This window comes from Cydia strobilella, chromosome 6 (assembly GCF_947568885.1).
Source record: "Cydia strobilella chromosome 6, ilCydStro3.1, whole genome shotgun sequence".
NCBI classification, from domain to species: domain Eukaryota; kingdom Metazoa; phylum Arthropoda; class Insecta; order Lepidoptera; family Tortricidae; genus Cydia; species Cydia strobilella.
Window position 1 is genome coordinate 15,966,550 of NC_086046.1, and position 13,670 is coordinate 15,980,219.

Below are 13,670 nucleotides of genomic sequence, written 5' to 3' on the forward strand. Positions count from 1 at the left end.
TGTACATGGAAGATATTCGAAAAAAAATTGGCTGGGGATACTTAGAATCGATAACAGAACACATTCCAACAGTTTTTAGAATTTTTGTCTGTTTATCTGTTTGTCTGTTTATCTGTTTGTCTGTTTATCTGTTTGTCTGTTTATTTGACCGCGCAACTAATGAAAACGGCTGAACGGATTTTGATGCAAACTTTACTAATCTGTCGAAAAAATCCACGGCCAGGTTATAGGCTATAAAAATTTGAGAAATTTTACCCCTAAGGGGATAAAAAAGGGGATGAAAGTTTGTATGGGGTTCAAGATTTATTTTAAGCTAGCAATTTGAAACTTCGTAAGAAGATATATTATTTAAATACAAGAAAACTAATTTCAGCGTTTTTGAAAATTCATCCCCTAAGGAGGTGAAATAGAGGTTGAAAGTTTGTATGGAGATCAATTTTTTTTTGAGTGCGTTACTTGAAAGTTTGTATAATGGGCATATTATTATAATACAGGAAAAGTGATTTTAGCGTTTTCAAGAATTCGTTCCCTAACAGGGTTAAAACGGGGGTTGAAAGTTTGAATCCATTACAAATGCTTTGAAACTTCTTAGAAAGGTATGATAGAGGATTACAAAAAAACTAATTTTGACGTTTTTGGAAATTTAACCCCTCAGAGGGTTGAAAAGGGGATGAAAGTTTGTCTTGGGGTGCAAACTTTATTTTAAGCTAGGAACTTAAAACTTTGCAACACGTTATTATATTAAAAAGCAAGAAAATTACTTTCAGCGTTTTTAAAAATTCATCCCCCATGGTGGTGAAAAAGGGGTAAAAACTTTATCTTGATAACTATATCATTTTAGCTACTAGGCCAAGTTAGGTATCGTTTTTGTATAAATCGGGTATGCCGAATTCATTTATGATATCAAAATGACACCATTCCCGAGTGAAAACACAAAAAATATGAAAAAACTTTTTTTAATTTCTCTTTACGCTTAAACCGCTAAACCGATTTAGATAAAATTTGGTATAGAGATAGTTTGAGTCCCGTGGAAGAACATAGGGTAGTTTTTAACCAAAAAAATGGAGACTGCGTTTGCATGGAGAAGCGGCCGTGCCCTTTCCTCTTAATAATGGTCACGAAGGTGGGTACTTTAAAAAAAATCATTTTTCAGTAAATGTCAAACGATTTGGGACTTAAACGCGTTATCGAATCTTTCGCAAAAGTCTCGCAATGCATTGCGGCCACAAGGGGCACGGTCTCAGGAGTCTGAGAAAAACCACGGTGAGAGACTCAGTGGCGCTCTAGCCAGGCAGGTCGCTTCGCTTCCGGCTGAAACGGCAAGCCAGCGCGAGTTCGATTGTGATCCCAAATACATCGTACGTAATACATATGTAGGCGCAGATCCTAACGGAGTGTGGCGCCGGAGAAGCCGTGTTCATCCCGCGTATCCCCCTCATTCCGAGCAATTTCCCGTTCCGCTTCAAGCGCCTACAGGTCCCCTTGAGCGTCTGCTTCGCTATGACCATCAACAAGTCGTAGGGGCAGATGCATTTCCCACTCCGAAAAAAAAAAAGGGGGCAGACGCTGCCCGCCGCCGGCGTCATGCTTAGACTGATTTGACTGGAGGACCGATTTGGATGACATGATTTTGATGGGAACACCCAAATATTCCGAAATACGTTTTTCCGATTTTTATAACCACGTCTTTCATAATCCCGATTATTTATAAGTCCGAAATATCAAAATTACGATTTTTAAAAACACGATGGAATAAAATCACGAATGTGCTATTTCCGAAAACTAAAAATCCGGTTGTCACTTGACAGAAAGCTTAAAGTTCCGATTTTACACTTTTCCGAAAATATTTTTTTTCCGAATTCCTAAATTCCGAAAAATCATTGTCCGATCGGAAATAAAATAATTCGGTATTCAGAAATTCGGTTTTTTACAAGATCGGAAAAATGAAATCCGTGATATTCAAACGAAGACTCATGTTTTAGTAATTATTACGGGTACCTGTCGTGCCGCATCATGTTAAATTCGGCATAAAATATTATTGGCATTAAAATTCGGCATAAATAAATTAGACAGAACTGCGAACCTGCGTACCCGAACTGTTGCTAGAAGTGGGTTAGGTTAGGTTAGAACTGCGACCCCCAAAAAAACGAACTGTTGCCAGAAGTGGGTTAGGTTAGGTTAGAATTGCGACCCCCAAGAAAACGAACTGTTGCCAGAAAAGTGGCTTAGGTTAGGTTAGAACTGCGACCCCCCAAGAAAACGAACTGTTGCCAAAAAAGTGGAAATTTGAATATTGGGATATTTAAAATAGGAATCACGTTAATTCGGAATAAGGGCAATTCCGAATTCGTGATTTTGAAAATCGTAAATGTTAAATTCGGTGTTTGCCACCATCGGAATTGTTATAGTCGGAATTATGTAGTTCGGAATTTACAATATTCGGCTTTTTGGGTTTTCGGAAATATAAATCTTCGTGATTTTCATCATTCGTAATTATGACAGTCTGAATTTTGATGGGTCGAGCATTTAAAAATCGGAATGATAAAATTCGACATTCTAAAATTCGGAATAAAAAATTTCGGAATTATGTAGTGTACCCGATTTGCTCAGGTACAGTCAAGGAAGTAAAAATACAAAAATGGTACTGTATCGTTCGATATACAGCTACTACTCTATGCCGTTTAAATCATGTCAAAAATTTGAATAAGGGCAAAAAAAATATTCATTTTGGAGTGTAATTTTATTTAGTGGTAGCAAAGAGGATATAATATTATAGAGCGGTACTTTCATAGTAAATTTTGTAACCACAGTAAATTCACTGCCATCTATCGACACACTTTAAAACTAAAAATGAAGATTTATTAAAATACGATAAAATGTATTTAAATATGCATAAATGATCTTTTTTATTTGCATTAATTATTTTTATTATTTTGACCCATGTTCTTTCACTGATAATATGCGTTAAAATTGTTAAATAATAACAAACGAAACCGTCAACGCCCTCTATACGAGAGTAGGCAAAAGGTAGTAGCGACATCTGATCGAGAATCAAATTTTCGTGATTTTCGAGGCACGTTTTTTCCTTAGACTGTATCCATCTATTACGGAGTTATATCTATCTTTGGTGGTAGGTACCTAATTGTAAAATATTTTATCTGGACTACAGTCCTCTAGCGTATCCATCTGTCAACTTTACTTTAAGTTCTGTCTCCAGGGGACAGGGAGATAAATTAGGGGTGAATTAGCCGCTTACTGACACAGACCGAATTCCACGCAGGCGAAGCCGCGGGCACAGCTAGTTATAGAATAAGATCTATAAAAAACTCATTAGAGATGTGTTGTGGCACCCAGCCGTTGGTTTTAATTTCTGCCACTAAACTATGCTATGCTTTAGCTCTTATCTTAGTACCACATTACATGATTGACCAAACTTTTCGACAAAGCGCAAAAATTACCACCATCTACGTTTTTGATTTATTTTCCGAGGTCAAACCGTGGAGACCTCCTGTACACTTATGGCCACTAATCGTCAAGAGTGAATGCATGTTGGACTTAGTGAGGCCAAGAGCGTAGCGGAGGAGTAGAAAGCATGACCTTTTACTTAGACCTCCAACCCGGGAGCCACGGAACGCACGCTCTGAGCGAGCGTCTTGTCATAACCACATTTGTTTTGTACTTATACAGCGGTCGACGTTAGCGTGGAGTACGCTTGTAGCCTGCGTTCCGTGGCCCTCATCAATCATGTAAGGTGCCTTGGTTGCCAGTAAGAAATAAGCAGTATTTTAAATCACCCTGACTGTCTTGTCCCACGCCGCACTCGCGAAGACAAACGGCCTGTCGTCGTGACACTTGATGGCGCACACCTGTCCGAAGTGCATGCGTTGCAGTTTCTTTGGGATGAACTGGAGACGCAGCTTGTGAACTTTGTATGTACGGATTGCCTGGGAGTAAGGAAAATAGCGTAAGTATAAAAGAGGAAAAAGAGGTAAATAATTATCTTCGCATTTATACATATTCATTGTAGGTAATATTTACAAATAAAATAAATAAATATTTTTGGGACAATCTTACAAAGATCGACCAATCCCCAACTAAGCATATATATTATAGCTTGTACTATGGGGACTAAGCGACGAAGTAGTGAAAATGTTACAAAATGTTATATATTTGTGATCTACTCGCACAGCCCACACAAAGCATTTGGTACCCCACGCGGTATGATTAAAAAAAGTAAAAAACTTTGTACTGCCGACTTTATGACGTCACAGCAACTACCCCCACCACTTTCGCGCTTGTCATCTCATATATTTGTGTTCAGGACATCATACTGAATGTACTGATACAAAATATATCCGTCTGCGACGACCTGAGCGAAAAGTAACCCAAAGCCTGTTCCGCCAAGCTACAAAGATAGCGATGACAACAGCAGCAAAATAAATCCACATAGTTAGGTAAGTAAAATAAGCCTGTACCTCTTTCATAGAATAAGAAGATAGTTTCTTTAGAAAGTTGTTTTATTTTCTTACAAAAAGAATATAACTAACAAAATTTTACAAAAACAGCATAAGTGACGAAATGTGTAATCGCTAATCGTAATATTTCTGGACTATTGGCCACTTACTAAAATCACCTATACAATATTTATTTCCACTAACTTTTAGCTTTTTTTCGTTTCCTGTAAAATCATGTCTAGTGTAGTTATGTTGTTTTTGTAAACATGCCTTCAATTATGTATAGAGTAGGTCACAGTGTCAGCGGTGAAGTACATTATGTATACGTTTAAATGAGTGTCTGTAATAACAGACGAACATAAAGTGGTCTCAAAATCCACTTCAATTTGTAGTTGAGGGTACGACTAGAACGGTAAGTTTAAATAAACATGAACCCCTATCAATATATTAGCAAAATTCAGACGACTTGAGAATTGATGTACCTAAGTTGTCAAGCAACTTTAGTCGAGAAAATATATAAAGATATCTTTTTAAACATCAAAACTATAATTATAATATGTACCTTTAAGGGCGAATGGCGACACTTATAGTGCGACATAAATAGTATAAATTTAATAAAAAGGAACTAAAAAAATCCCATACTAAATTGTTGCAATGTCACGTCAAAAATGTGACAGTTACGTAGGAAGTGGCGCCCTAATTTATGTTCTACAATTTCTTGTCGGACTATAAACTTTTACACTCGGGGATCCTTTAAATGTAATCCTTGACCAGTGACCCAGTTTTTAAAGGATTAAAGGCGGCTCTCAAGGATACCGTTAAACCGTTGTAATGTTGAATTTACGAAACGCCATAAACTGAGATTAAGCCGTCGGTTTTATGGGGGCTACGTTTTACGCACACTCGTAACAAGTGGTCGAGATATAAATTAGATTATTTGAAAATTATCGCGGGTAATAAAAACGCAAATTTACATGTTGTTATAAATAAAATTTAAAGTGCAAACCTGATACATATTTCGGTTGGGGACAGTAAAAAGTTGCCAGATTAGCAAGCCAAAATCGCCTAGGTACTAGCTACAAGATGTAGTGCATTAGTAGATTGTTAACCAAGTGTTGAAAGGCACCCATTACTCTCACTGCGTTCGAGCGCCAATAGTCCGAGTCGGAAATGGTGCCTTGCACCCGAGTTAAACACTCTACTTTTCATATCGAATGCGAGGAAACCAAACAAGACAAGAAAATTTTGCAAAATCAGTATATAAAATAAATAGACCTACCCATGTTTTTTTCCTTAGGACTTACTTGCTATCGGAGACTACATGTGTGAAGATAAATAACCCCTAGCGAAAACATTTAGATTGCAATATTTACCAAAACACACATATTTTAACTGCAGTAATTTTAAAATAATTTGTTCATCGTAGTATGAAAATCAGCGGGCTTTTTCGTTCTAAAACTCCCAATAGTCATTGGCATTACTCATTCAGCCAACATAATAAAAGTATTAAAAGATTTATATGTAATAAATAAAATATGCAATTTTTATCTTATTATTTATCTTGTACTTTATGTTATTTTCGTGAATATATAAATAACTGTAATAACCCATTAATTAACTGTGGCTGTATAAGATTCTGCCTTTGCTCATTTACGCAAGTGTAAGGTTTTAAAACATTTTTTTGTGTGTTCCTTTCAGTTTCCGCCTTATGAAATCAAGTAAATACAACTCAACAAAAGAAATCAATAATGATTTATTTTAACAATTTACTTAGTACCTACATAGATATATCATTTTTGATTTGAAAAAGATTCAATGCGGTGAATGCGGGATTAATAAAATTAGAACAATTACCAATTGTTCCAGGCGGGGAAATAAAGACACTATTTTTCCATTTTGTTTCCACCCAGTTGCTCGTGGGACGGAGACGCAGAGGAGTACACGACTTTTCTGCACTAGAGCAGAAACGTATCACTTTCTGCGCACTTTTTAGAACAACAACGACCCACTTTCAGAGCATGAGATACATGAAACCAATTATGCAGTACATTTGTACGATGCCGAACCTACGGCGTCATCTACATTTAACGGTCAAATTTAAAACACAGAGTTATCTTGACACTCTACTTTACACGTCTAAGAATACTTAAAGGGCGGGTATACACTGACATTTAGTTAAGTACTAAGCAAAAGTAAATGAAATAAATAAATAACGCCTTAACGCATAAAATGTTATTCGTGAATAGTAAAAGCTAATAACGATAAATTGAACAGCTGTCGAAACCAAAAGTATTGTTTCACACCTTTCCACGTTTTAATATTCAATGAACATAAATCCAGCCCGTCCGATTGAGTAAATAAAAGTCGATGCAAGTAACACTGTCGTATTATTGTAGGTGTTTCATTTAACTGTGAGCTTTTATGGAAACTAAGTTCGTTTCAAGCTTCTAACATTACCCGTACCATAACATAATATACCTATGGATACATGTTTATTTTTATTTTTTTTATATGATGTTGACCCATGTTCTTTCACTGATATGTTAAAATTGTTAAATATCAAACGGTGTCGCCAACGCCATCTAGCCGAGCATAGGCCAAAGGTGTGGCGCCATCTATCCGAGAATGACTCTTTCTTGATTTCCGAGGCACGTTTTTTACTTAGACTTTATTCATCTTATAGGTACAGAGTTACATATGTCTTTGTTAAATATATAAAAGCTGAATATTTACCGCCTGTGTCTCCATGTCGTACACTTTTATGGAGGTGTCGCCGTAGCCGACAACCATGTTGGCGGAGTCTGCGGATATCCCCAGAGCGAGCGCCGGCGATCGTTCTGCACGTAAAGTAGATAGTTGATGCTTGCTGTCCAAGCATTTCGTTTACTTTTCTGGCTGTGCATGTACGTTGCGACACCTAAATTGCAATAAGTGCCAAGTTACCTACATAGGAACGGTGCGGTGATAGAAAACAGGCAAAACAGCCACATGCATAGTGTCAAAAATTCTTCTGAGCACATCTAACTCTACTAAATTAGGTAAAAAGGTCCTCGATATCGCTTGGAAGTTTAAGATCGTAGACGATTAGGACAGTGCGCCTTGGAATCGAGTGAAAGCTAACCAGTCCTTAAAATATTTTTTACCTATTAATCGACAACATCTATCTATCAACTAACGTGTAATAAAAGGAGCATAGCACGATGATGGTCCTGGAGCTGCATGATATTGCATCTGTAAACAATCTAAGCCTGGATTTGCCTTGATGCCGTAATTTTTTTTATCCTCTACCGCAAAGTCTGGTATCTAAAACAAAATTAATTTGGTATACACAGGTAAATGTTCTAAAACAGACCTATTATACATATTTTTTACTGTAAAACATTTGTCGATAGCTACAGCAAAAGATCGTCCCATCTCATCACCTCATTACCAAACAAACAACAAAAATCGTTTGATTGAAATTGATTACATGTTTTTGATTATAATAATGTATGACTCGTATTTGTAGTCTACTTCAGCATAAATTCTTACGAAAGGAATTTCGATGCGATAAATGGCTCCATCTACACAGGCAGCATAGCAGACTCGTTCTTCCGTGTGACTGTATTCAAGGGCGTATATAGGCTTTGGTGGAAATTGGATGCTACGCAGAGTATACAAGGCTGCTCCCGTGCGGCCATGGTGCATCTGTGCAAAACGAACATTGTTACCAATAACAGGCTCTGCAGCATCTGCTTTCCATCATAATGTGGCATAATTATATGGTTACCTAACATCAGCAACAACATGCCAACAGCAGCAGAAAGAATCTTGAGCCAACTATAAAAGGCGCAAGCCATATTATGTCCATCTGTCTTTTGACAAGGTTTGAGCTACCATCAAATGTGAAATGAGAGCCAAGTTCAATATTAAGAATACTAGGTATGCGTCGTTGTTGACTTCGCCAGCATAAGAATTGAGATCTACTCGTACATGGGTGCCAAATACTAGTTCACTTGGGATGTAATTAAAATTCAGAAAGAAGTTCAGCCGCTAGATCAACTTCAGTCTTCAAGTCATAATTAAGGATTCCTTATTTATGCCATTTGGTGGGCATTTAGGCTATAGGGATCATTAAAACTATTCCTTTTCAGGAGAATTATTGCTGAGAAGGACAGAAAAAGGCATGGTTTCCCTATTCCTCTTACCAGCAAGGTAGCAAAATGTATCCGACCAAAGGATAGATCGCCCCCTATCCTGAACGTTCGAAAACAACAGGAGAATTTGGTAAATATTTGCATAGAGTTTTATAAGTCTAGTGAAATATTTGCTTTCCAGTCTATCTACAACCCAATTTCTAAATATTAAACACTAACCGATACCATGCCTAATTGCTCAATTCTACTTTGGTTATCAAATACCGCCATTAAAGGTATGACGTAATTAATGCTGCGGTACCTATCCTATCCACAACAAACAACAAAAGGAACAGGTAGATAAGGCAGGTAAGGAGGCTTAACAAAAATTAAGCTCTTCAATTTTTTTCCCCGGAACGAGACGGTTGTATTATATTATTATCTCTTCTGAAATTAGAATGTACGGCCGCAGCGCGGGGGTTTAGATCTTAGCTAGACGAAAGAAGTACCTAATAACTTAATAAGGTTGAAAAGTATCACGATGAGACATTTTGTAATATCTGTTCCTATTCCTAGCTATATAACCTAAATCCTCCATCCTACTACTAGGTACATTAACATCTCATATACTAACATAATAATTATATTGTCATCTATTTGTAAGGTTCACAAAAAATGGCCCGGATTTTATTGAAAAATTTGACATTTCCGTACAAATCTCAGTCCAGCTATTATGAATCAACTCAAAAATCAAAAAAGCCTAACTGGGGAAAGAGATGCAATCCTATACAAATATTTGGGCAAATAAGGCCAAGAGAACCGCTAACATTACGGTCGATGTTTAATTGAACGGTCTTGAGCAGGAAGGTCGAAGATTCAATAAAAAGCACAATATATTGGTAGGTAGGTACTCCATTCAAACCATTATACACCCTGTAATGCAACGGCATTCTATTGTTACATGTGTTATACAACTCATTACCTACATTTTTTACGTTACTAGGTATACCCACCTACCTATGTACCTACTCAACAGTCATTTTGTTAATATTAGACACAAGACAAACAATGCAATTTCCACTCTCACCTACTTTTCTCTATTTACAATTAGGTACCTATTCCAAAACTCGATAAAGTCTAATATACCCTTTTTTCAGTCATGTAGCTACTTATCAATCGTGTTCACCAACCTGTATTAATCCAGACGAATGGCCAGCGATAATATGAGAACCATTAGGTGCATATTCCAATGCCGTAATATAACCTGAATCCGAATGATACCACCTATTGTACGTATATATTTCGTTCGCAGTTCCTTTCAGAAACGTTTCGTAGTTTTGTTTTACCCAATCTTTGTCATCCTGTTTTATTTGTCCTTCGTAAAATAAAGGATACCAAGAGTTATTTGGATGATATTCTTGCTCATAGTATGTTTGAATTTGATTGGCGTAAGGTTCAAGTATGGCATTTAGTTCGTCCATGTCGCCTACATCAATGTCGAGTCCTACTAGATTAGGCGTTCTGTTGTGGCGGCTGCAGCTGCGTTCACCTACTTGTCTCTATTAGGGTAGGTAATGTAGGTAACGAACTACCTATTCACATGTTACATAGATAAAAGGCGATGGCAAATCTATTAAAGGAAGCATACAAACTTAACTACTTACCCGAATCAGTCCTGTGGAATATCCTACAATTAAATATTTACCATCAGGTGAGTAGATCATGCTAAAAACAAAACCAAGTTCCGATAAATAGTAAAACTTTTGCAATTTTTCATTAGGTGTGAGAAAAAAGAATCTTTCTTCGTTGTCCTGCAGCCAAGTTTCATCAGTTACTGAAGCTTTCTTGTTAGCAAAAGAAGGAAAAGGACTTTTATAGGCATCATCTATACTTTCTGCTAGATTGCATAGTACACGTTCCTTAAACTTGTTTAGAAAGGTATTAATATCTGGAATACTCCTCGAGAAACTAAAATTAAAGCTGTAAGCGGAAGGGCTAGACATTATCTTGTTTTCTTTAATTACATTTCAATCTGTAAGAGAAGAAAATATATAACAACGCAAACTATTCGCGAGTTTTATTTGGTTAATTGTCACAATTGACAACAAGATTTTTTGTCAGCATTTTACAAATAAAGAAAACAGAGTGGTATATAGTTTTTTCTATCATCTACTCAATTTCTACGCAAGGAGGTAATCTTAATAATGACATCACAGTAACTACCCCAAAGAATATAATACTCACTAAACTACCCCCACCTCATATCACTTTAGGCTGGTCATCAATCTCATACAATATATGTGTTCAGGTCATTATACTGAATGCATTGATACCATATTTACACATATCCGAGATGACATGAACGAAAAGTAACCTAAAACCTGTTCCGCCGCCCTACTTGTGTGTCACTCCGGTGTAAGTATATTGCAAACTCGAGTTTTAATGCACTCCAGCCTGCGGCTGTCGTGCATTTGATCTAAAAGACCTCGTTTGCAATATTTCACTTTCCCCTATGCACAATGTTCTATTTCTGACAAGTGTGAAGAAAAACATTGTGTGTGCCACGGGCCACGGGCGGTACAAGAGAAGAATTTACCGCCCTTAGCCTTTTGTATGCCTTGTCCTCAGAATAATGACTAAAGCATAGAAGTCGGGCAAAAATGCTTCGCAAATATGTATACCCGTACTTTACTTCCTTACGAATTAGATAATGTGCCGAAAAGAGATGCATATATGCTTGTTATTTCTCATTTACGTACGGTGTCATAAGTTTGATAATTTGCTAGGGATGTCACTGTGTCGACTTTTTATATCGATAAATTATGCATAAGTTTATGTGCCGTGTAAAAGAATAATCACGAAATTGGCAAATTGATAATAGTCTGGCTAATGAAAGTTGAACCTGAAAAAACGCGGCAATTTCAAGAAATCTGTAGCAGGCGGCTCGTTGAAATGAAATGAAATGCGTGGAATACAAGGATTGCATAACTTTTATACTTTTTATAATTTTCATATTCTAAAAATCATTAAAAAGTATAAAAATTATGCAATCCTTGGAATCAAAGAGCCGCCTGATATGAGGATTAATGCATGTACCTAATATAGCTTTTATCTCATTTGCAGTCTACCACTCAGAACCGTCTAACTATACCTCTCGTTTTTTTATCATTAGAAAGAAGTCGAGCGATCTTAACGTGTCGTTTTATCGAAAAACACTTTGAAAATAAGTCACAACAAATATAATATACGATTATTTACATACTTTTGCTTTCATAAGTAAAATATTGCTATATTTATAAAAAAACTTGTCAATAAAAAGACACGTGGAAATGGTTTACCGTTTTTTCTAATGCTAATAGACTAAGTATAGTTTCTAGTCATGTACAGTCAGCTGCAGAGAAAAGGCACCCCCCCTGCATACAAAGTTCTGTAAATGAGTATGGACGTGGGGTACCTTTTCTCTGCAGCTGACTGTACCAAATAGGAAATGAAAAAAAAAAACGTACGTGTAATATATTTTTTTTATTTAATAATAGGGAATATTACGCGAAACTCGGCGTAGGTGGCGCCACTATCACAATCTGAGGGTCTATCGCGAAACAAGAAAATCGAACTTTCGTTATCTAACATCTCTTTTACTCTTGCGTATTCGAGCGATAAAGAGGCAGCTAGATAACGAAATTTCGGATTCGAGTTTTCCGGTAGGTCCCCTGAAAACTTGTCAAAAACCTGTTAAAGGTACATTATGAATAAGTTACGATACGGTGCACTAAAAAAGCTAGTGCTGCACTCTGGTGGCAGAACATTGCAGTAATATCCCCTATTCCTCGTCCTTTGTAAATCTGAAATAAAAAGTTAAGTTTTGTGACCAACAATATTAATAAAAGGAACATTGATGACAATGATCATTAATGTCTTTTTTATTAGGGTTCCGTACCCAAAGGGTAAAGACGGGACCCTATTACTAATACTTCGCTGTCCGTCTGTCTGTCACCAGGCTGTATCTCATGAACCGTGATAGATTTTCACAGATGATGTATTTCTGTTGCCGCTATAACAACAAATACTAAAAAGTACGGTCCCCTTGGTGCGCGCGTCCGACCCGCACTTGACCGGTTTTTAGTATTAAACTATAGTCTGGCAAACACAATCTGTCAGTAAGTAAGAACAAAGAAAACTATAGGTACAGTCGAAGGCAAAAATATCGATCCAGACAAATGGCTTAAAAATATGTGAACACGATTTTATTGTCTGAGCGTACACATATTTTTGAGACTTTGCGAATGTATATATATTTATGCCCTTGACTGTACTCATCAATTAAAATGAGACAGTCCTGGGCCAAACTATAAGAAAGCTGTAAATGTCGATAGGTTATTGATCTGAGGTCGATACATCACTATGCCAAAAATATAACCTTTCATACTTAGCAGAAAAGTTCGAAAATATATGAAAAAATCTATATAGACTTGAATGCAAGTAATAATTACATAAACAATATGTCGATTTCTATGTTTAGGGTCAGGTCCTATAAATTAATTTCTTCAAAATTGAACAAAACTCACCGATTAAAGGTTATCGGTTCGTGCGTATTTTCTTTTCTTCCTGTATGCGATTTACAGCCCTCGATCACACAAGACATTATCACAAAGGGAACTTCAAACCATTACAAATAAAAACTCAACACGTTTTCCAACAATCTTTCAGGAATAGCAAGAATATAATTAAAATAAACCAAGATGACCGCTGAAACATCCCGAAATATTTCAACTAAAATAATACGACTATGTCAAGTTGTTACAGTTGACACCTACCTGTGAAATAACGAACTTATATTTAATTTGGCTGGATTATATTATAGAACCACATAGGACCATTTGACATTTCCCTCAGTTCATCTTATGACAATACTAAAAAAAACGAAAGAACTTGCGGATTGTTGTCTCACTCACTCATAGACAAAAAGTAATAACGTGTTGTGAATACGATATCTTTTACTAAGCTTTTATTTTTGCCCGGCTTCTTTGCTTTAGTCATTATTCTGAGGCCTTGTCCCGTATACCGTATACGTACTAGTACATTGTGTATTACTATTTCTTTA

General features: G+C 36.5%; 1 protein-coding gene across 1 annotated transcript in view; it reads right to left on the bottom strand.

Moving 5' to 3' along the window:
- Positions 1-10,075, bottom strand: part of LOC134742479 (uncharacterized) — a 28,874-nt gene extending 18,799 nt beyond the window's left edge. The window contains exons 1-5 of the mRNA XM_063675678.1: positions 9,760-10,075; positions 7,986-8,141; positions 7,631-7,757; positions 7,188-7,291; positions 3,795-3,944 (exon numbers count right to left, since the gene is read on the bottom strand). Of these exons, the coding sequence (XP_063531748.1) occupies positions 3,795-3,944; positions 7,188-7,291; positions 7,631-7,757; positions 7,986-8,141; positions 9,760-10,050 (828 nt within the window). The 5' untranslated portion in view covers positions 10,051-10,075. The remainder of the gene's footprint in view (positions 1-3,794; positions 3,945-7,187; positions 7,292-7,630; positions 7,758-7,985; positions 8,142-9,759) is intronic.
- Between the last annotated feature and the right edge of the window lie 3,595 nt (positions 10,076-13,670).